Source organism: Ammodytes marinus, assembly GCF_949987685.1.
Source record: "Ammodytes marinus genome assembly, chromosome: 16".
NCBI classification, from domain to species: domain Eukaryota; kingdom Metazoa; phylum Chordata; class Actinopteri; order Uranoscopiformes; family Ammodytidae; genus Ammodytes; species Ammodytes marinus.
The window spans coordinates 20298540-20321843 of record NC_137220.1 but is presented as its reverse complement, the minus strand read 5'-3'; the positions used below and the strand labels follow the sequence as shown (position 1 = coordinate 20321843).

The 23304-nt window shown below is 40.8% G+C and overlaps 1 protein-coding gene across 1 annotated transcript; it reads right to left on the bottom strand.

Moving 5' to 3' along the window:
- Positions 1 to 1274: 1274 nt before the first annotated feature.
- On the bottom strand, positions 1275 to 17043 carry LOC307263231 (ral guanine nucleotide dissociation stimulator-like 1). Its single transcript, XM_080044339.1, has 17 exons — positions 16730 to 17043; positions 13405 to 13697; positions 12461 to 12505; positions 12099 to 12298; positions 11774 to 11931; positions 11422 to 11670; positions 11132 to 11235; positions 10660 to 10744; positions 9250 to 9321; positions 8623 to 8709; positions 8270 to 8302; positions 5597 to 5718; positions 4450 to 4539; positions 4104 to 4233; positions 2542 to 2847; positions 1960 to 2074; positions 1275 to 1849 (listed from the first exon to the last, which is right to left on the bottom strand). Exons 1-17 carry the CDS (start codon positions 16751 to 16753, stop codon positions 1710 to 1712), a joined length of 2253 nt encoding a protein of 750 aa, XP_079900465.1. The 5' UTR covers positions 16754 to 17043; the 3' UTR covers positions 1275 to 1709.
- Between the last annotated feature and the right edge of the window lie 6261 nt (positions 17044 to 23304).

Sequence of the window (23304 nt, the reverse complement as noted above, 5' to 3'; positions counted from 1 at the left end):
GAAACCAGTCAAGACAAGTAAGAATGAAAATACATTTATTTGGAAAATATCAATAGTGTGAAATATATCAGTTCATGGATACTTTTGTGTGTTTGTATATCTGTGTCTTCAAAAGTGTCTGAACAAAAAACTGTTTATATTGATAAGCCAAGAAGTACCTTTCATTCATTCAGCTGTGATGACGTCTGTTCCTTTTCTTCCACAACTATCTTAACCCCTTTAATAGGGCTCTTGACTCCCAGACACTCCAGGGAAACTGAGTGGTAAAACTCATGATTTCTCTCTTAAAGTGTTATCTGTTCATTGTGCAACTCATCTCTTGCGAATACTCCCAACTTTAAGATGAAAGACAATATGATCGCTATCAACTATCTAACTCGAGTCTCGGCCTCAATTGTCGTCATTGAAATGATAGCATCACTCAACTCACCGTTCGGCTTTTAACCAAGCCATTTAAGCACCAGTTACATCCAGGCTTCACAAGTCTGAACCTAATTTGTTATATACAATTTACATAAAAAATAAAAAAAATCATTAAAATATTGTTCAAATATTTCAATATGCATTGTAGAATAAGACATTTCTAAAATAACAACCTCACTAATCAAAGCAGTTTCAAAATAAACTTTTGATTCTCAAAAAATACTTTACGCTCCAAGTCAATTGACAAATTAAATCCAACTAGTGAGTCGTCCCAGTGCTCATCAAAAGAAGGTGCAAATATCAACAGTGAGATAATCAACAGTGACATAAAAGTGAACCAGAGTGAAATAAATACAAAAAATCTAAAGAGTCAAATTAGCTCAGAACAGTGAAGGCACATTCACTCACTCTCTCTCACACACACACACACACACACAGTTCACTCTTATTGTCGTTACATCTAGATACAGCAGCAATTTGCAGTTCTACCTCCCCTTCCATCAAAGTCTCTGCTGCCGTCATGGAAACCCATGGCTCAGGAATGCCATCCTTCCAGTCGGGGCTGCAGGCTGCACAGTGTGACAGCAGCGGCTGAGACTTTACAGGAACATAGTTTTCCCTGATGAGAACGTCCCCTGCACGGCAACACACCGGGCCAACACATCCCCATGAGCCCCAGGAGTCCAACGCCGACTGTGCGTCCTTTATGTCTGACCCATTTTCCCTTTTTAAAACACACAGGTTATAATTGGCACCCAGCTGCGTTGTGAAATGTCCAGGCGTTTGTCAATGTACAGTATATATAGGTCACTCTCTGGGGGGGGGGGGGGGGGGGGGGGGGGGGGGGGGGGGGTGTTTCTGTGCGTCTTCATAACCATAACGTTATTGGGAGATACGTCTAGCAGCAGTCTCAAGAGCTAAAAATCAATCAAATGCATCAAGGAATGAGCACATTTTTCCATACCAAGTTTATTCCAATAGGAAATAAAAGCATGTCCGATCCAGATGTATTTTTGGGTTAGGGTTAAGCTCCATCAGTTTCTGTTGAGGTGAGCTTTCTTCTTCATAAAGTGCTATTGCATCCTCAACTTGTCAGTTGTACCGATACCATAAAAATATTCACATATTTAAGTATTTGGCATCCCCCCTAAATAAAGGGATGTACCATCTTTCAGAACACATTTTTTTCCTTGTAAAAAAAAAACTACCAAAAGAAAAAGTCCCCATGTATCCGACATGAGCTCATTTCCTCTGCCAGGTGCAGAATTCCCAGACTATAGGGTGTGCTACTTTGTGAAGCGTCCGAGGCTAGACGTGGCTGTCAGTGGTTTCTTCTGGCCTTTGGAGAACTGCCGCAAAACAAAGTCAAAGTTCGCCGTCGTGCACATGGCGTAGAAGACGTTTGCTTTGTCCGGTATGAGCAACTCTGAAAAGGGGGAAAAAAGAAGAAAAAAAAATCGTAAGAAAGAGTTTTTTTTCCCCCTTTATTTTCAATACATTTCACTTTGATAGTAGAGTCAGTCTGATCGGTCTCACCTCTTTCCTGGGAGATGACCTGTGTCAGGGTGAAATCCCTCCAGTTCATATGCTCCAGGTGATGCTTCTCCAATGCCCTTTTAATCACCTGTGCCGTTTTGTCCTGGCTGGTCAACTAATGAAAGACAAAAAAAATTTCAACAGAACGTGATTAACAACTCTAGCTGCCATGTCAATGTCGTACAAGTACAATATTTATCTCAGAAAATGTAGTGATGTCTACATGTAAAAGGAGCATCACACGTAGTGGGATACATTCAGGTTACACTTTATAATAATAGTACATTAATTTACTGTTAGTTAATGCTTAGTAAATACATACTAAACATCATTAGGTTACCAAAAATAAATGATTTGGAAATGCTTAATAAGCATTAACTAACTAGTATTAAGCATTAGTTAAATTGGCATAGTTAATGCCTTACCAAACATTGACTAACAGTTAATAACTTAGCATTAACAGTAAGTTAATTAAACATTAACTAACCGGTAAATAGCATTGAGTAAGCATTAATTTACAGTTGATCAATGTACCCTTATTGTAAAGTGCTGCCTACATTCAATACCTGAGGATAAACTCACCAGGATGCTTTTGTACATGTTGCCGTTGTTGTGGCCCAGGTCCACGCTCACCCTGACTATACAGGAGTCGGCCACCTGCCGGTTATACACGGGCAGGGAGGTCATGGAGACGGAGCGCTTGTGGTGCAAGGCCTCGGGGGGCTTGGGCCGTGCTCCGCTGTGGGGAGCGGGGGCAGGGCAGGGGTCGGTCTGGCCTTCAGAGGAGGAGGAGATGGAGGGAACGGGGGAGTCAGAGGAGGAGGCAGCGGAGGACGAGGAGGACGAAGAGAAGGCCTCAGACACGTTGCCGCAAGAGCTGTGAAAGGACTGCAGGGGAAGATGGGGAGGAATATTAGGATGAGTGCGCAGGTAAATATATGGTCATCGTAGCATTAGTGGTGCGAGACAACAATAAAGCCTTTGATCCACTGTGCAGCAGTGACAACTCAGATTTTACAAAGCCTACTCTAGTTGAGCTAAGGACCGGCTCAATTGATACTCGACTTTTTTGAGGGCTTGCGCCTGGTTTCGATGGCCATTCAAAAGAGGATCGTCACTTAAGAGTGATGATACAAGTTTTCCCAAATTCTATAAGCCAGCCTGTGTGTTTTACTTCTCTTTGGAAATGCTTCAGGGTTTGTTTGGACTATTAAACGGGATGTTTGTTTGTGAAGTGCAAAGAGTGGACATTGTGCTCTACGCAAACAACCATTCAATCAATCAATCACACTTTATTTACATAGCACTTTTCATACAATCAAATGTAACACAAAGTGCCTAAGACAATCCCCCCCCCCCCCCCCACTGTCCCACGACAAACCCAGAGATATGCATGCAAAAACAAGCCCCCCCTCCCACCCATCCATATCCAAACAGGAAACGCCATCATCAGTAAAAAAAAATACAAGAGACTATATAAAGAGATGAAATAAATAAAAGCTCTTCATAGTGATTAATAAAAACATAAATATACATAGTAAAAATACATTAGATAGAAATTAATAAAATTATAATAAAATAACTAATAAAAGTAGTTATAAAAAGTAAATAGAAGCAGACGACATAAATAAATAAAATAAGCTATATTAGATGAAGGCAAATCACAACAAAGCTTTCTACAAAGACACCACCATTGGTAAGATTGAGGACAGAGGATGGACAGAAAACAAGGTATTTATATGGTATTTTATTTTTGTATTCTATGCTTATTATTATTATTTCTTCTTCTTCTTGAGCCTTGTGGGGGGAGGGGGTATATGTACATGTTTTTCTTCATCTTGTGTGGATGTCTATGTATTGTTTGTGTTATTTATATCCTAACACACACACACACACACACACACACACACACACACACACACACACACACACACACACACACACACACACACACACACACACACACACACACACACACACACACACACACACACACACACACACACACACACACACACACACACACACACACACACACACACACACACACACACACACACACACACACACACACACACACACACACACACACACACACACACACACACACACACACACACACACACACACACACGGCTGTTTACCTGGAGTCTGATGGAACAGGCTGAATTTGCGCAGGAGAGATCCTCCATCTCAGATCCACTGGACCCACAAGATGACACGCTGATCTGGTCCGCTGGCACTTTTTTCGAACCATCAGTCACTGTCAGGAGACTGGAGAGAGAGATTGAACTTTATTTATTTTTTAATCTTTTTACTGTGTATGAAGTACACCGCATACGCAAATCAACCAAATTAATTTAAAAAAATGTTGTCCCCTCTGTAACTTCAGTGTGTCAGCGTTGCATGTAGGGCAGTGCTTACAGTAAAATGTGTGCATGTACTCTGGCTGTTTGAATATCCAAATGAGACCACAGCATGATTACTCACGAGGAGAGTTTCTTTGTGAGCGTGCGATGGCTCCAGGGAGTCGGCGAACACAAGTCCACCGGAGGCTCCAGCTGCCGTGACAGTTCATAGCTGCAATAAAAACATAAATGAGTCCCGTGATCCTCCACCATATAGGCTTTCAGGTAGAGAGGGACACTTTAGCTTGATAGTGAATTGTCAGGTCTATATGCATTTTGAGCTGGGGTATCTTGTTGAAAAAGTAGTTGTCAACCCTATTCTTTTAAATACTCCGGGTGCACTGCAGTTTGTTGTAATCATGAACAGATATCAAAGAATGGGTTAAGTTTCTGATTGTAAATTCTTAATTAATTAATAAAACAAAACCTGAAAAAGAAAAGAAAAATGTTGCAGCTTGAATTAGTTGTAGAAAGACAAGACTACATATTATAAAATGTCCAGACTGTGTAATGGAGGCTCATATTTTCAAAACTGTAGTAAGTTGAAAAGAAAAAAATACTTTTTTTTGTTTGCCCTGAAAGGAACTAAGAAATTGCTACTGTTGTTTCTATTATATAAAGGTCTATGGTGAGGTGGTTGGAGAGGAAATGCACAAGACTTATTTACTTTTGCAACAGAAACAAGTCATGAGGATTTTTGTTTTGGTATTTCCTGTAGGTAGCAGACTCCCTGGTATCGATAAAGCCTTGTCGGCCTTCATGTTAGCTTCCCTTTGTTTCCCCTTCAGTTTCAAACACACACCTCTCTTGTATCAGTTAAAGATTGTATTAAGTGCACCAGGTTAGGTTAAGCAAGTATGCAACAAACTTTCTACATTAGAAAATATCCAACAAGTGGTTCATTCGTGACAAGGCTCCAACTGTGACGGGGTTACACCCGCATCTCAACTGATAACACGAACTGATTAACTAACCCGATGCCATTACGCATCACGCCAGGGACATTTTTATCAATTTGCTGCACCCAGCAACATATCTTTGAGTGGAAATGTATTAAAAAGCAACACACCTTCATTTGTCCACTCCACATGGAGAATTTTTTTTTTACAGCGCATGTTTCAGATTATGCAACTAAACTTTTATTGGGCTGTCAAGCAGGCTGTCCTCTGCTTATGGTTCCCAGGTATGTTATATGAAAGGGGGTAAATAAAACTCTCCCTTCAGCTCACCTCTCCTGGTCTGTGAGCAGCTTGTGTCCCTGCAGCCAGGCAGCGATTCTGGGGTGATGGGGCAGGTTGTACTGGGAGCTGGAAGCCTGCAACACGCAGATCTGTGACAAAACCTCAAACTCCTGCAGAAAGAGAGAGAGAGAGAGGGATAAGTGTCAGTGAATAAACAGAAAGAGGGAGAATGCAAGATGTCCTCCTAATCCCTGACATTTGTTTGTTTGCATAACCAGCCAGGAGCAACGAGATACACAGCTGTATTTGTATATGTATGTATATCAGGTAACAACGTTTTATATAAGTGTTACGTAAGGCGAGACACGGCAGGCAAAGGATAATTTTTCCAAGCACTGGTCTATGTAGCTTCCATAACATGTCTTCTTTCATACTATTATAAATAAAATGTCCAACATTTACATTTTGTGTGTGGTGTTAATTTGACTAAACCTTGTTCGTCTGAGTCTGAATATGTCTACCATTCAACCATCAACCATTATCTCAAAATTATTTTGTTCAATACTCTTTCTAAAGCATTTGCATCAACCGAACTTTCATTAATCATTCCTAGCACTATTCTGAAGGTTATTACAGAAGGATTTGTTCATATGTTGGGACCTGTCTGATATATGATACATTTTGTTCTTAAAAACTAGCAGAAAATGTATTTCTTTAAAAACCATACCCCTTGAACTTTTCCACATTTTGTCTCATCACAACCACACACGTGCATTTATTTTATTGGGATTTCATGTGATAGACCAGCACAAAGTGGCGCATAATTGTGAAGTGGAATGAAAATGAAATATGATTTACAATTATTTTTATAAATAACTGAAAAGTGTGGCGTGCAAAAGTATTCAGCCCCCCTGAGTCAATACGTTGTGGAACCACCTCTCGCTGCAATTACAGCTCCAAGTCTATTTGGGTATGTCTCTACCAGCTTTGTACATCTACAGACTGACATTTTTGCCCGTTCATCTTTGCAAAATAGCCCGAGCGTCAGATTCAGCGTCAGATTGGATGCAGAGTGTCTGTGAACAGCCATTTTCAAGTCTTTCCAGATATTCTCAATTGGATTTAGGTCTGGACTTTGACTGGACCATTGTAACACATGACTATGCTTTGATCTAAACCATTCCATTGTAGATATGGCTGTATGTTTAGGGTTGTTGTCCTCATTGAAGGTGAACTTCCACCCAGTCTCAAGTGTTTTGCAGACTCTAACTGTATATGAGTATTTGGCTCAATCCATCTTCCCATCAACTCTGACCTACTTCCCTGTCCCTGCTGAAGAACAGCCCACGGCATGATGCTGCCACCACCATGTTTCACGGTAGGGATGGTGTTTTCAGGGTGATGTGCAGTGTGAGTTTTCCGCCACACATTGCATTTTGCATTTAGGCCAGAAACTTCACGTTTGGTCTCATCTGAATATGCTGTGTCCACCGAATGGTTTGTGGCAAGGGTTGGAGGAAGGTGCTCTGGTCAGATGAGACCAAAATTTAAGTTTTTGGCCATAATGCAAAATGCAATGAGTGGTGGGAAACTCACACTGCACATCGCCCTATACACACACCATCCCCACTGTGAAACATGGTGGTGGCAGCATCATGCTGTGGGGGTCCTGTTCTTCAGCAGGGAAGGGGAAACTGGTTAGAGTTGATGTGAAGATGGATGGAGCCAAATACAGGGCAGACAACCGGTTAGAGTCTGCAACAGACTTGAGTGGGGTGAAAGTTCACCTTACAGCAGGACAACTACCCTAAACATACAGCCATATCTACAATGGAATGGTTTAGATCAAAGCATAGTCATGTGTTAAAATGGCCCAGTCAAAGTCCAGACCTAAATAAAATTGAGAATATCTGGAAAGACTTGAAAATTGCTGTTCACAGACGCTTTCCAACCAATCTGACGCTGAATCTGAAGCTCGAGCTATTTTGCAAAGAAGAATGGACAGAAATGTTAGTCTGTAGATGTACAAAGCTAGTAGAGACATACCCAAATAGACTTGGAGCTGTTATTGCAGCGAGAGGTGGTTCTACAACGTATTGACTCAGGGGGGCTGAATACTTTTGCACGCCACATGTTTCAGTTTTTTTATTTATAAAAAAAATTTAAAACCATGTTTCATTTTCATTCCACTTCACAATTATGCACCACTTTGTGTTGTTCAATCACATGAGATCCCAATAAAATAAATGTACGTGTGTGGTTGTTACGTGACAAAATGTGGAAAAGTTCAAGGGGTATGAATACTTTTTCAAGCCACTGTATATATGGCCTATTGCCAATTTGCTGAAAAAAAAAATACTAACACAAAAAAATATTGTTTTAATGTAATTAATCAACTGGCAAAGTTCCATAATTATATATATATAAGTTAACAATCACCCTATTCACCTGCAGTGCCTCACCTTAAAGAGAAATGTGAATGTTTGGAAAGGCGTGAAGAATAAACACAAGGGCCCTATAGCCTTCAGTATGTCATGAACCAAAGAACAAGTGTGAGAAAAAAATCTGGGTCTCTGTACTTTGACAATGCAAACACACTGCACACACCCAACCACACAAGCATGTAGTGTGCTGCTGACACGATGTTATGTGGACACCTTTGCACTTTCTTTCTGACTATTGGAGGGGGGAAAAAATGAACACAAAGAGGAAAACACTTACCCTCCTTCTCTTCTCAAAGTTGATCAGCCCACCCTGTCAAAAGAGTCCATTGTTAGTACGCTACTCATTCAGTGCATTAATCAAAGTGTATAAACGCCCTTTTGATATATTGGATCAAAGAGGAAAAAAAGGAAACCACCAATACTCAAAACCCATATAATATAGCATTTATAAGCAGAATATTAATAATTAATTCATAAATAGTCTATTACATACTGCACTTTAATTGTAAGTATAGTTGACAACCCTTGAAGCATTTACTATATATATATTTTTTTTTAATAGAATTGTGCACAATATGAAAACAATATTGTCAAATATAATGCAGAGCTGCTAACAATATGTCCTACTACCTCCAAATTGTCTGGCAGAGCGGTGTCCAGCATGGTGAGGACGGTCAGATAGGTGCCCAGGTATGGAACCACCCCGCTGGAGGCACTCTGTGGGAAAAGAACGCAAGCACAACTGCCCATCAGAATAACAGCAGTAGTTTTCCATATGGCTCAAGTTACAGCCCAGGGGGACTTGTGCAATGCATTTGACTCATAAAAAAGACCCCGGACACGTCTATTATTACTGTCCTATAACCCTGATGATCTAAGGCTATTCGAAACTCGTTCAAACACAGAGCCAGGCTAAAGATAGGTTTGGGTCTCTGCCATGCTAGGAGATAGGAGACACACCACCCACCACACCGAGAGAGAAATCAGCCCACTTGTGTCTTTTGGAGTTATGGAATACTGAAGGGCCTAAAGTAACCCCTGCATAAGGTATAAATGGCTCCCAGACAACGTCACATGATAAATGGAGAATATTTTCCAACATTATAACTACAGTTTGGTGTGGCAAATGGAGAAAAAGGGAGGTTGATGCTAAAGAATTTTAGGTCAAAGTACACCCCTAGTGATATATGGCACCGGGCTTCATGTCATGTCTTCCCAAAAACTTCCCCTCTTTTCTCAACCTGAAGTATGGCTTACCATCTGTCTGTGGATCGGAGTCCGCTTGGATATCTTTGGAGAAATGTTATCCACCGTGGCTTGGTTTCCATCCTGTCAAAGTAGGTCAGACAGAGACACATTCAGTTGGAGGTTGCAGACAGACGTAAAGAAAAAAAGAAAATAAATCGAGAATAATTTTTTTTATTGTGCAATCATGTGCATTCATAAGTACAAGCACACAAATATATGCATGCACACGTACAAGGGGGCTTAGAGCAAAGTGTAAAGTGGATTATGAAGCAAGTTCTTCTATACAAACATTATGATACATTAGCTTGGACATCCCGTTTAATAATTATCTTGAGGGGGGGGGGACTTTCAGGCCTTTTCTTTATGTATTTTAATGATAATGTGAAGCAGTAAATACTAGTCCCGGTTGCTTGGCAGGTGTGCAGAGAGAACTTGTCTATGATATATTGACTTTAGAGTCCTATAGTAACTGTAACTGGACGGAGCCGCTTAAAGGAGAGACTACATAAAAGAAAAAAAAGGGAACACAATGTGCTTAAGGCCCCTAGTTTCCACTCTGTTACACATTTCTGCAAAATATTAACTCAAAAATGAAATTGAGTAATGATTAAAAAGAAAAATCCATGTACTCCCGAGGGCTCAGGGAGACAATCATTTCTAAACATGTTTTTTTAATATGTGAAACATTCTTTGTACTGTTTTCTTAAATCAGCAGTTCATATCCTGTATTGACATTTTAAAAATGTCTGTGCTGAAAACTGCCGTACAAGCCTATTGGTAGTATTAGTTACTTAATTACCCTTATGTTCAGCTCACTATAGCCCCCAACCCTGATCTCAAATGGACTGCTGCTGGGACTGAAAATATGTGACAGCTGCAGAGGATTGACCTGCATTTGTAAACGTTGACCATTGAAAAAAAGGAATTGTAGGTGCTATTCATTTAAGAAATCTATATTAGGAATATTTCCTCCTTATCAGTTACTGCTGTCAGGTAAAGGCTATACAGAATGTACCTACTGTGAACCAAATTGAAATATGTATCTGCTATTATAATCAAAATGACTCTTCTTCATGGCTTGCTAACCTTGGCTAACCCTAACATTGTATTGTGGATGAACTGTTCCATAAACAAGTAGCTTAGCGCGCTCAGTAGTTAAAAAGCATAACTGAGACATACAGACTATTAATTGTAGGCTACTCATAGGTTGTATAATTTGATCATGAAAATGCTAAATATTCCAAATGTTATATCGTGCTTGTGTGAACGTACAGTATATTTTGAGAATCCTTATGAAGATGGTATTATTTTCAAAACAAATAAAAGGTTCCAATGACCTTTGTTTTTAAAAAGGGTTAACACTAAAACACTGCAGTAAATGTTGGCTGTTTTGTGTGCAACAAGTGGTTTCATCCTCACCTCCACCAGAAGCTCTCTGTTGGTCAGAACACAGTTCTCGTCAGGGAAGGTTTCCCACAGGTTATCAAACACTGTCATGCTCTCCCTTTAGAAAACAAAAACAGACAGAAATTGTTGTGAACACGCAGCTATTAAGTCCAGAATCCGGTCCTTTATTCAATAACTGTTGTTAAAATGTTACATGACACTACTTGGCCTATGAACAGATCTCAACACCATAAAGACAGCCAACAAGTTACTTAAGTTTATCCTTGACACTATAATAGCTTACTGCAGTGGCCAGGAAAATGAAAACGGGTCAGCCAAAAGTCAGAAATTTGCTGACTCGCTCCGTCAGTGGCATTCAATTGCTCTTGATGGTGGGTTCAATGTCCTCATTAAAAAGACGCTTATGTAGGACACAGGACAGGCAAAACTATAAAGACCGACAACAGCTGTGGCATATATATAAATGGCAATAAAGCAACCATACCTGCTGACATAAGCCCAGGTCTTTCTCAGCCTATAAACTGCATTAGACTGAAGGGCCGACAGGATGGCCCTCAGGGAGGAGAAGTTCTTCAACCGGCGACAGTCCTGCAGGAGAAAACCACTTGCGTTCAGTCAATTCACGTCATTTAAAGTAGTCGATGGTTTGTCCACTTGGATAAAGTATTTTCTAATAAAAATAGGTGTGCACATACATTAAAAGCCAGTTGCAACCTATAGGGGTCAGAACTAAGAATACAGCCTAATCGTTATGCACTTCTCACACACACACACCTGTGCTACTCTGATCCACTTCTCTATGATGCGTGCCCGTTGGGAGGGTGTAGTGATGGGGCGGCGAGAGGCATTGGGACTGGAGGTGGGGTCTGTCGGCCGGCAGAGCAGGGACAGGATGACCTGGTTGGTGATGGCGTTGAATTGCGCGATGGTGGCCCGGATGGTGGAGGAAATGTTCTCCTTCTTGTCTCTTTGCGACCACACGCAGCCCAGACACTGGTAGGGCACCACTTTGACAAACAGAGCCTGAAACACCATTAAAAACAAAACTATAGTCAGCCTCTAATCATCGATGTAAAACCAGAGAAATGTTGGGAACGTAAAAACATAGCCCACATAGCTCACTTACAGAGTCCGTTCGGGTGAGCTGTTCGGCGATGGCAGCAGCGGAGAAATCCATGATGCCTCCTTGTTCGGGAAAGTTTTCACAGCCTGAATCCTCATCGGTGGAACCCTCCTCATCTAGATCCAGCTCCGCCTGGGCAAGACTCACATTTGTCTCAGATTCTAAAAGGTAAACACACAAAGCGTAATTCAAGAGAGTTTGAGCCTTGGCTTAAAGTATTGGAGGAGAGGTTTTTCCCCACATTGCTGATTTCTACCATAATGGTTTGTGGCTTGCAGACAAACTGGCCTCATCACTTTTAATGACATGTCATGTGGCGGAGAATCACCTTCTTTCTGTAAGGTCCTGAGCAGCTCATCAGCTTGCCCAGCCAACGAGCAGTAGTTGGGCTGGGTGCGAATGTCGCAGTGGACTGCCGAGCTTATGCTAAGGTGGTCCAGTAGCAGCTTGAGTGCAGTGTGCAGGGGAGGATCCCTGAAGTCCTCACTGTACTCATCCAACCATGTCTGGACAAAGGCCAACAGAGGGCTGAGGAGGCAGAGGGAGAGAAGTTACAGGTTAACCCTTTAAATCACACTTACAGCCAGAGTGACACACTCGTGAAATGAACTAGAAAAGGTTTCCAGCACACTTAAATTTGAGTTTTATTTAATTTAATTTAATTTAATCTTTTAAAGGTCATCCACCTACCTCCTGTAGCACTCACTGTTGCCCAGAGCTGAAGCAGCACTGTCTCTGTTAGGGGAAAAACAGGGAATAATGTAAGAGAAAAAAAGATAATAAGACACACGACACTTAGTACATACTTGTTTTATTTTTTTTTTTAAATATCAAATCGATTCCTTTTAATCATTATTTGTCCTTGCTCTGCAGCCAACCCCAGTCTAAAAGCGCTCTGTGCATAATTGTTGTTGTTGAAAGCCTCCTGGTAATGAGCACCTGCTAGCTACTCATTATTACATCAAAGCTGGCAGGGGATGGGCTGCTCTGTCAGCGATACAATGTATAAAAAGGTCCTGACGCAACACGGTGACTTAGCATGTGCAACAACCAAAGTTGTTTTCCTAAAATCAAGCACGAAAAGTGACTCCTCATCATGTTTAAGAAATAAGGCTGTACTTTTGTTTCCTTTCTTGCAGAGACTTGAAGGTGGAGTCATTGATTCTGGAGGACGCCTGTTGTCAAAATCCCTTTTTGTCAAAATCAGTGAATATCTCTTCAAGAGCCGCTACTTCTGGTGTTACAAAGCCTAGTCTCGGTAAATGGGCATGTAAACAGAGGGGGCCCACTGTAGCTAGCAAAGTGCCCCTTTACAGAGAATGTGCTAACACTGGATTTTGTTTTTTCAACACACACACAATGTATACAGATACCGGATCGTAAAGAGATACTCACTCTTTTGGAAGAAAAAAACCGAGCATTCTCCAGAATCGCTGACCCCATTTTTAAATGAGGAGACTCTCATGCTGAACATAGAGCTACAGCCAGCTGCATGGGGAAACATCTAGCTAACCAGAAATCAAAAACCACCAACCAAATCCTCTACAGCTAACGGATTGTGATGTAACTGTCAAACAAACAAAAGAAAAAAACAGACAAAACTAGGACATTCAGCGTGACAGACAGTATTGTACCTCTGGAAGATCAGCTCAATGAGCTCCGAGGTACTGGTGAAGGTTCTATATGTGGAGAGGAAGATCCTGCCATAGTCCTGCTCCTGGCAGCCGGGGTCTAGGAGGTGGTTGACCAGCCGGTCCAGGGTAGAAGCCTTCAGGCGCCGCACCTTACAGGTTCTGTACTGGACAAAAGCCAGGCCCGGACTAGTCACGTCTCCGGGGCATGGGGAAGAGAGGACGGGCTCCCGGTGCAGTGTCACCCCATACACTGCACCATCTTCAATCTCCTCACCCCATTCCTGCACTGGGTTCTGGGGACAAAAATGTTTAAAGTTTACACTCACTTATTCAGATGTCTCTATGGCCACATCCTCCATCCTCCCAACCCAGAAAAACGGCCATTCTATAGGCTGGTTCAAGACAACTTTAAGTCAATGGAAAGCTCTGTCGATCCAGTATGGGATGGTGATCGCGGGGGGAAAAATATTCTTAAAAAGGTTTGGAACCAAGAGGTAGCCTCCTGTTTTGACATCTGGCTCTTAGAGTTCTCCAGTACTCTACATATGGAGACAATTCTATATGAGATTTCAGGGGAAGCAAAGAGGTTTAAACAAATGTGGCAGCCTATTCAGTTCTGAAGGGACCTACTTGACACCTCAAATAACTTTAATTTTCAGTTTGACATTTGCCATAGAAACCTGTTTCTCGTTTATTTTATCTTATATTTTTGTATTCCCTTTTGTAGTGTTTTGTATGTGTTTTATTCATTTAAAAAAATTTAAGAGTTTACACTCACATCTTGGGAGTCGCCTATACCATCGAAGGTTGTGTCTCGAAATATATAGAGATACTGGTCAAGTACACAAAAGGTATAAATAGTTCTGTTACTGGTCAAAACATTAGGGTCATGAGGAGGTTTAAAATAGCAGCATGACCAAACAGCCAGGTGAGCCTACACACACGCAAACATGTGACACACAAACCACAGAGACCCACAGGCTGATCCCATATGAACCACACTGGTAATATTTGTTTACACGCACAGCGATCATTTGAAAAGCGTCAGTGACTGCACAAACAGGTTGGCGTGTAATGGTGATAATGATCAGATGTTCTTCCACTTTATATGCGGGTGTTAGCTACTTTTTCCCAGCAACCAAGCGACCTGAGGTTTCCCAGAATTTTCGAAGTTCACATGAATGTTTGTGGACAAATACGGGATTATCGAAAAGTTGGGCGGATTAAAATGGTACATGACAAAAAAAAAACAAGAAACAAAAAAAACAGTAAACATCAAACAAAATGCAAAACACTGTCTAAATGTCAGGGAGCTTGTACTCTCGTCACATGATCTGCTCGGCACCAAATGTTGTGATTGTATTCAAACATAGGGCCTACTGCTTCTTTATTACATATTCAGATAAGAGCTTGTTTGATATATTAGATAATATACTCAGCAATATACTCAGCAGCAGCACCTAACATGGAGTTGATCAATATGAATAGGAAGCGCCTTGTTCAGACTTTTAATCATTCACAGTTTAAACAAAGCAACAGCTCTGGCAAAAAGAAAAAGCAAAAGAATAATCAATTTTTAGTTTGTTTGCATGAGCTATACCACCTCTGAAGAATGAACATACTGAATTTACAGGTCAGGTCAATGCTCTAAAAATGTAAAGTAAGTCAAATTCAAGGGGGACATTTTAACAACACCGGTCCTTTCACACGCAGAACACAAGATATGCATTGATTCCACTTGAAGACACCCACATCTGCCCTCTTCATCCTCATTATAGAAAACACTTCAGTGATGTGAGTTAGTGTTACACTTTAACAGAGGAGTCTTGTGAAGACAAAGTAAAACATTTCAAATCTTAGCATCTTTCTTTTTTTTAACCAATGTGAGTGAAGCTCTGAAAACAGTGGATCCCACATTTCCCCCACCACCCATTCTCCTGCCTGATAAAAACCCCATGACTTCCAAACTTCATGACCCCATTTGTAACCCAAACTTCCTGTTCTAAATGTTTTAAACAGAGGTAATTTCATTGGCTCAGACTTCAGAAAAAGCATCCCCCAAAACAACAGAACACATTATGTAGCTGCATTCACTTGTTGAGCAGCATGATAAGGAAACCAGACTCCAAAAGGGGGTCACTAAAGGGGTGCAATGCTCCTTTAAATGCCTCATGCGTTATATAATAACCCCAAGCGTCCATTACAAATCTAGCATGACGCCCATCTGATCCGTGTGCTTCACATGCAAATGATTCACAAATATAGACAGAGGCCTCGCAATGAAAGCAAGTACGACATTCACGGTTTATAATGAACTTTCCAATTTGTATCCATCTGAATATATCTTGAGTAAATAGTATTTGTTAACTGGTAGCTTTGTGTTAAAGGGTATTTGTGCACAGCAGAGGGGATGAAAGACAGCGCCTGTGCTCACCACAAAAATGATTTAAATTCAGTATTCCACATGAGAGGACTTGAATGCATCCTCTTATGTAAATAATTATTGAAATGACCTTGTGTAAAAAAAAAAAAAAGACAATTGCTTGGCCTCCTTGTGTGCTAGTGCTAGCCAGTATCACACAAATCAACCCATTGTCCATCACAGCAACTAGGCTATACACAGATGGGGGAATTGTGCATTGTGTCTTCTACTGGTTACTCTGTGGCAGCGATGGAGGCACTAAGCACTGCTAACAGCCACATCTACATCAGCACTAAATACACACTCATGGGATTTCTCTGGTGTGTTTGATATGAATGAAGAATCAAATAAATATAGTCCCAGACTGCAATTTCTCGAGTTGTCTGAACCAAACTTAAACCTTTTACATTATACACTTACATACTGTCACCCTAGATTAGGACAATGGCCTATCATTTTAAATGTTTCAATTTGTTTTCATTTTATCAATGCAACAGATTGAGGATGCAGAACAGCATTAGGAGTTTCTAAAAAAGTTCTTCTTCTGGGGTTTTTTAAGCCTTGCACACAGAAATGATGCCTATCTCTGTGAGTGGAATGTAATGTGCAAACAGCCTGTCAGGGGCTGCAGATTCCCAGATAGACAACGCACTATATATCCACATTACATTTACATTAAACAGAGCCATGTGTCCAAAGGTCGCCCTAACACAGAGATTACAGGAAAAAGTGGCTTCAAATGCCCACTAATTGGGCTTCTTATTAGTGCATGCTGCGAAAACAATGTATTTGCATCTTTTTACATTCAATGGGAAATAAATGATGGCCTAAATACAACTCTACTGTTGAGAGCATATATCGATCTCTCCACTCCTGTATAATAACAATCGGTAGTAGTCTTACCATTGTCAACTCCCATTTTCCCATCTCGTGTCTTCGTCTAAGGACTGTTGCTTTCCATCTTGACAGGAATTGTTGACTGAGGAAAAATCGGCTTCCAGCGCGCGGAACAGCGAGTTTTTAAGGCTGCATCTTGATTATATATATATATTTTAAAAAAATCTTCTTTGGGACTACATTAACGCGCCTGTATTACAATTAGCCTACAAAGAACGACTTTCGCTGCAAAGTTTCGGCTACATTTTACGCCTCTATATAAACGCGTAGGGCTGCTCCCATGTTTTGGTCTGTGGCAAAAATTAACTTTTTTTCTTCTTCTTCCCTTTTCTCCGCGCAGTGATACGCCTTGAATCCTCAGTGTGTGTGACTGACTGCAGACAGCTGGCGGAAACTCTCAAGGCTTTATGTCGGCTGGGGGTGTCCGCTGTAGGAGGAGGGTTAGAGAGAGAGGTGTGTCTGTACAGGCTGTGGTCTGCCCGGGTGTTCGGGTGGAAATGTGTGGGGAGGGGGTGCTGCTTTGGAGCCATTGTAGCGTGGCAATGCCATGATATTATAAAGCAATAATTTTGGAAATATTCAAAATAAGCATATTTATTATTTATGTATTTATTGTAGGGGTTAATTGTTCACTCTCACATAAGTAGCCTACACTGATGGATGCCAATCAAATTTATATTATCTATGAATAAGGTAGGCCTATATAAATGAAAGGGGGTAGGACAAGTTATACTTGGAGAGTACTTTTATAGGGTGGTATACTCATGAACCTATAAAGAAAGGGTATAATGCTACTCTTATGTATGTAGATTATCTCAAAGCTTCTTCTCCCACTGTGGTTGTATCCTAATTAGGGTTGCAAAGGGGTGGAAAGTTTCCGGTACATTTCCGGAAACTTTCCAGAAACTTTCCACGGGAACTTTCGCTCAGGAATTTTGGTAGGCCTAATATTCAAAATTGGAAATGATAGGAATTAACTAAATGGCGGTAATTCAACTGATTTTTTTTCATATCCCAACATAAATCTAAACATTTAAACACTATGTTTGGTCATAGGCAGACATCCATGCAAAATAATACAATTAAAAAACATTACATTTGAACAGATTTATTTGTAAGAAGAACTTTATCAAGTTTTGATTATTTTATGAACAATCAATAATTTCACTGAACAACAAAAAGATTAATGTTGAGTAAAATATTACTCACCTGTCTGACCCCACCCATTCAATAAATAAAGTCAAATGCCCCCCTATGTGATGGAGGAATGCGCAGTGCATGTAGGGGGCGTGGCCTCAGTACCCCTGCAATAAGCAGTGTGCTATGTGCAATTTGCCAAGTGTACTTGCATAAAATCTGGTTGTTTTAGTCAAGATTATGCTAAAATATATTTTCCCCAACTATATTTAAAATCACAGTTTAAGCCTCTGTAAACCTGGTCTAGTAAATATATATGTATGATGTCAAGTTTGGTGTCTCAATAAACTAAAAAAAAAATCTGATTTGAAATTAAATGTTCATAAATACTATAAAACTTATTTGAAAACACTGCTTTTTACTGTCTAGAACGTTTGCCTGGACTGAAATAACATAGTTAGAAGGATTTAGTGCATTTGGGTTGCTTTGAATTTAGTAAATTCCAGTTTATTCCCGTTAATTCCCCAAATTCCCGTTAATTCCCCAAATTCCCGTTAATTCCCATAAATTCCCGTTAATTCCCATGGAAAGTTTCCAACTTTGAAAATTCCCGGAATTTTGCAACCCTAATCCTAATTCACTTAAAAAGTCCATTTTAAGCATGTGTGCACTGTACACAGCCACATCCTCGAATGGCCTGGGGGATGTGTCACCGCTCCTTTCCTTACTTGCTTATATAATAAAATAGTTTGTCCTCCTGTTTTCGGTGGTTGGGTTGCTAGGCCTTCTGGACATACAAGAACACAACAAGCACATGCACATTTAAGAAGCCTAAAGGTTGTCAGGGTCATATGACTGTGCTCGATGGTGAAGATATGTACACAACTGAGATCATGGGAATTCCAGATATATATCTCTAATACAATGAAAGCATTGTGAAGATTCCTGATGGGATGCTGCTCAAACTCATATTCATGTATTTATATTTCATTGCATTGTGGGAAATGTAGGATGATGTTGTTTTTTTGGAGTTTGACCCACACTAGGGGCTAAAGGTCTTCTTTGAAAGATCTTCTGTCTGTCCGTCAGCCTAGTGTGTGTGTGTGTGTGTGTGTGTGTGTGTGTGTGTGTGTGTGTGTGTGTGTGTGTGTGTGTGTGTGTGTGTGTGTGTGTGTGTGTGTGTGTGTGTGTGTGTTGTGTGTGTATTTCAGACAACAGCTTCACAACCTGACCTAAAGCACAGGATGCTGGCTTTTCCAAGAAAGTGAAAACAAGCTTAACTCTTCTATGAAAGATGGCTGTTGTTTCCCGAGTGTGTGACATTTCGCGCTGCGTCATCCTCACAGCTGATGCGTGGTCTTCCTATTCGCACCCGAAGGTAACGAACAACAAACAACCCACACGCCTCTCTCTTGAGGCCAGGCAACACAAAGCACTGAGCAACACAGGGGAGTTGTGTCACAAACAAACTCCAAATATTTTGAGGTCAGGTTACAAGAAAAGGCCTGTACACGCGCATCAAACACCGCTGGGGTGATATTTAGATCTTTTGTCTTCAAAAAAGCACTGGAAACGACTGACACCAGACACTTTTATCTAAAATGTTGGCAAAGATTAAGTTTCCATTATCCAGCCAAAGCGTTTACGCCACTGCTTTGAATCCTCTGACGCCGTTAGGTGCCTTTTTTATTCATGATAGCGATGGTATCATATTTTAGCGCTAAGTGTTAAAACAAATGTGACACCATCCATTAAGATCCCCACTGACACCTGCAATTAACATCTCAGGCCTTCTAATGTGTTGTATAAGCTCAAGTGAAGGACTTTTCTGCAGGTATGAGCAGACATTCCTTATTTTGATCCTAGTAACTATGGAAAGGTTTTTATATTGAAAAGACCAGTCAACTCAGTTGTTTTCAGTGGACTAGAACATTTTCAGTCGAGTTAAAGGACAACCCTACGCATCACATAGACAAGCGCCTACAGCCATATAATAGCTTTGTGGGGTGGTACTTAGTGGTGCGTTGAGCCAATGTCAGCAGGCTAACAATGACAAAGCTTATGTACTGATGTACCATATGATATTGAGAAGGGGCCTTTAGAATCGGCGATATTGTCTGATGAAAAGAAATGTTGGCCAATGAGTTCCTGCTGCTCCTGTCAGAAAGAAAGACAACAAACAAAATCAACCAACAAGAATTGGAGCATTTGGGCTCTGCATTATGGAATCCAAAGACTTCAGAGGACAGCTCACGCAAATGGTTACAGCAGTGGTAAAGAATGCTGACAGACAGTTCTTATCACAAGTGTCAAATACCTTTTGAAACTCTTAGCATTCATGAGCCTCATAACAGGAGCCGGCCTGTATTGCAGTATGGTGTGTTCATTGTTTGTGTGTGTTAATTCCTTAAAGCTGTGTTATTCAGTGGGAATGAGAAAAAATTACTTATGGCCCATGTGTAATATCCAATGAGTTGCTTGTATTGGCGATGAACAACTGACTCTGCAGTTTACCTTCACTGGTTTTATAGCTATGGTAAACCCTCACCACCTGGCAAGCACAAAACAGCAGGCAGACAATGTCAGCAACTAGCCAGTGAAAACAGTGTAGCATTTAGTAGCCAAAGAACCAAGTATTTCCCTCAGGAGATCAAAGGGAAACAAAGACTTCAAAGGAATATAGAAAATAGATCCTTGATTTATGCTCTGCTGATGTTGCTCCTTGTATGCAGAATGTATAAATAAGCAGTAGGCTAATACATTCAACCTTTCCCTCGGTGAATATGTCAATGTTGTGTTTAAAGCTGGTTGTGCAGCCCCCAAATGGCCCCAAAGAAATCTGTTCATGCAGATTTTAGTCAAGTAAATAAAACCATTTCTGGTCTCAGGCCAATATCCAGATACTTATATTATTATGACTAAATGGCCGCAGTGTTCCACATAAGTCCGTAATGACATTTCCTGCAGTAGGTTAATATATAAGCTTGAGTGCCACATGTAGTCCAATAAAGTGGACAAAATGACAGAAAAACTCTTATAAAGAGCCTATGCCTTAACAACTATTTTTGACCTTTGGATCGCTGTTATGCAAACTTCAACACATGACAGCAGATCTTGATTCCTTTGGCTTTCTCAAAATGTGAATCTCTCCAGACAAAATAAAAAGTGGTAAAACATCAATCATTCAACATTACTGAACATAAAAACGTTGGAAATGGAAACATTTATCAGGCTTATTGAAAGGCAGTTGACATATTTCTTATTGTTCAGGTTGCCGGGGGCCCACGGTGGCACATATCAAGTGCATACCAATCACTCTCAAGAACTCCACCACTCCTGCTTATGACTCAACCACTCAGGCTGTTCAGGTGTTCTCCATGGAAACTGGAATGACAGAAAAGCCCTCACTGTCCAACAAGCACTGTTAACCACTCAGCACCTCTGACGCTAAAAAAAAAAAAATACTGAGAAAACAGCATCTTTTGTGAGTTGAGGCCTGTATTATGCGCACTGTTTGACTGCAAACAAAATGAAAAGTGGTTGAATTCCGTGGGAACTGTATCGATGCCGGTGAGTCATCTGGAATCCTTTGCCACATAATGTGATAAAAAGAAAACAGTACTCAACCCGTTGTGTTGAAAGCTATACCTCCATGTAAACCACAGAGAGTCCAGGCCAAACAAGGGGGTAATGTGACACAGGTCACAGAAAAAACAATATCTCAGTGCAGAGTTTTGTCCTGAATTAAAATAAACTATCAACATGCCCATGTATTGAAACACAGTGATGTCAAGTGATTCTGCCAATGTTGGTTTTTGACATGCCACTGTTGTTTGATTGGTTTATTAATGGCCTCACTCATGTACCACTGTAATACATGCTTTAAAAAAAATTATTAGGAATGTGTTATATTTTATTGGGCCAGTAGTGATAAAAGCAGTGTATTAGGCATACCGTTACTACAAGAGTGGCATAATGTCAAGAGTTGTCACACGTGTGCTAATGGGGAGTGATATGTAGGAAAATGTGGCATGATATGCTGTTTTTAAGTGCCATATGCCGATGATTCATTGTATTAATCATGAATGTTCCTATCAACAAACTTGGTCATTTCTAATCAAGTACTGACTAGTCTGACGCACCTCTTCTAGCTGTGAAACACTGACATTTGACATTTATGGCTCAACATTGCTGCTGTCTTTGTGCATGTCATTTGATTTCTTACTGTATTTGAATGAATAGTTTGACGTTTTGGATACATTCAGATACACTTATTGACTTTCTTACCAAGTAGTTAGAAGACCAGAATGAATAAATACATAAAATGGAACTTAATTTTGTGGAGTACAGAGGGAAACATCCTTGGGCCTTCATCAGTACATCACAGAGCCAACTCAGATAGACAAGCCAAACCCATTAGACTTATGTCAGCAGTTCACCCACAGGGCAAGCTTTGGCATGACAGCACTAGTGATGTGCTGCTTGTCGATGAGGTGCCGATACGGCTTTCAGGGGCATGATAGTGATCTTAGCAAGGCGAAACCAGCCGTCATGTCATCTGACACCTTCATCCAGCAGGCCTAGCAGCCAGCCACACAGGATATAACACCTGCCTCTGCCATACTGACTGGCCTGCACTGAGAGCAGATTGGGACCAACTGAACCCTTCACATGGATGATACACTCCATCTCATGGCCAATGGTAGAACAGCAGGCGGAATCTGTGAGTGTTGTTGGTGAGTCTATCATGATGAGGTAGATCGCCATAAGTGCTTTAATAAGATGAGTCATGTAGTTTTGAAACCAGAGTCAGGTTATACAGAGAGACTGTATAAAACACTGAACACACTAATACTTTGAATGAATGTCATGAAAACATTGCATGTAGCTTTAGAGTGTAACATAATATGAGCAATATACTGTATAGCTTTAAAGTAGCCAGGTCCTACCAGACCATCATACCTCATTTCATTTGTACAGAAGGTCTGGAATCACTCAATTGACAAACGTTAACTCACTTGAAGGCGGGTGTCTGTTGAAGTTTAAATCTATTGATTGTGCCCAGTGCCACTCTGGATCTACTAACCAATCGCATAACGTTTGGTCGTGACGTATGTCATGCGCCGGCTTCTGAGCCACTTCCTCTGCTCGCTGGTTGGACCGGCAAAAAACTGGCTGGAGAAAACCTACGGTTGCGTTCCGAATCGCATACTTTCTACTATATAGTATGTAGAAAAAAGATTTAGGATGTCCCGATTCTTGTGGACAGATTTAGGATGGTTAGAAGTACCCGGATGTTCTACTTCATCCGGCCAAGATTGTTAGTGTTGAAAACTGCATCGTATTTGGGCGATTCTGACCCACAATCCAATGCGCACGTGAAGTGACGTCACATCGACGAAGCCTCCATATGAAAACAAACGGGGATGCGATGGATATAAAAG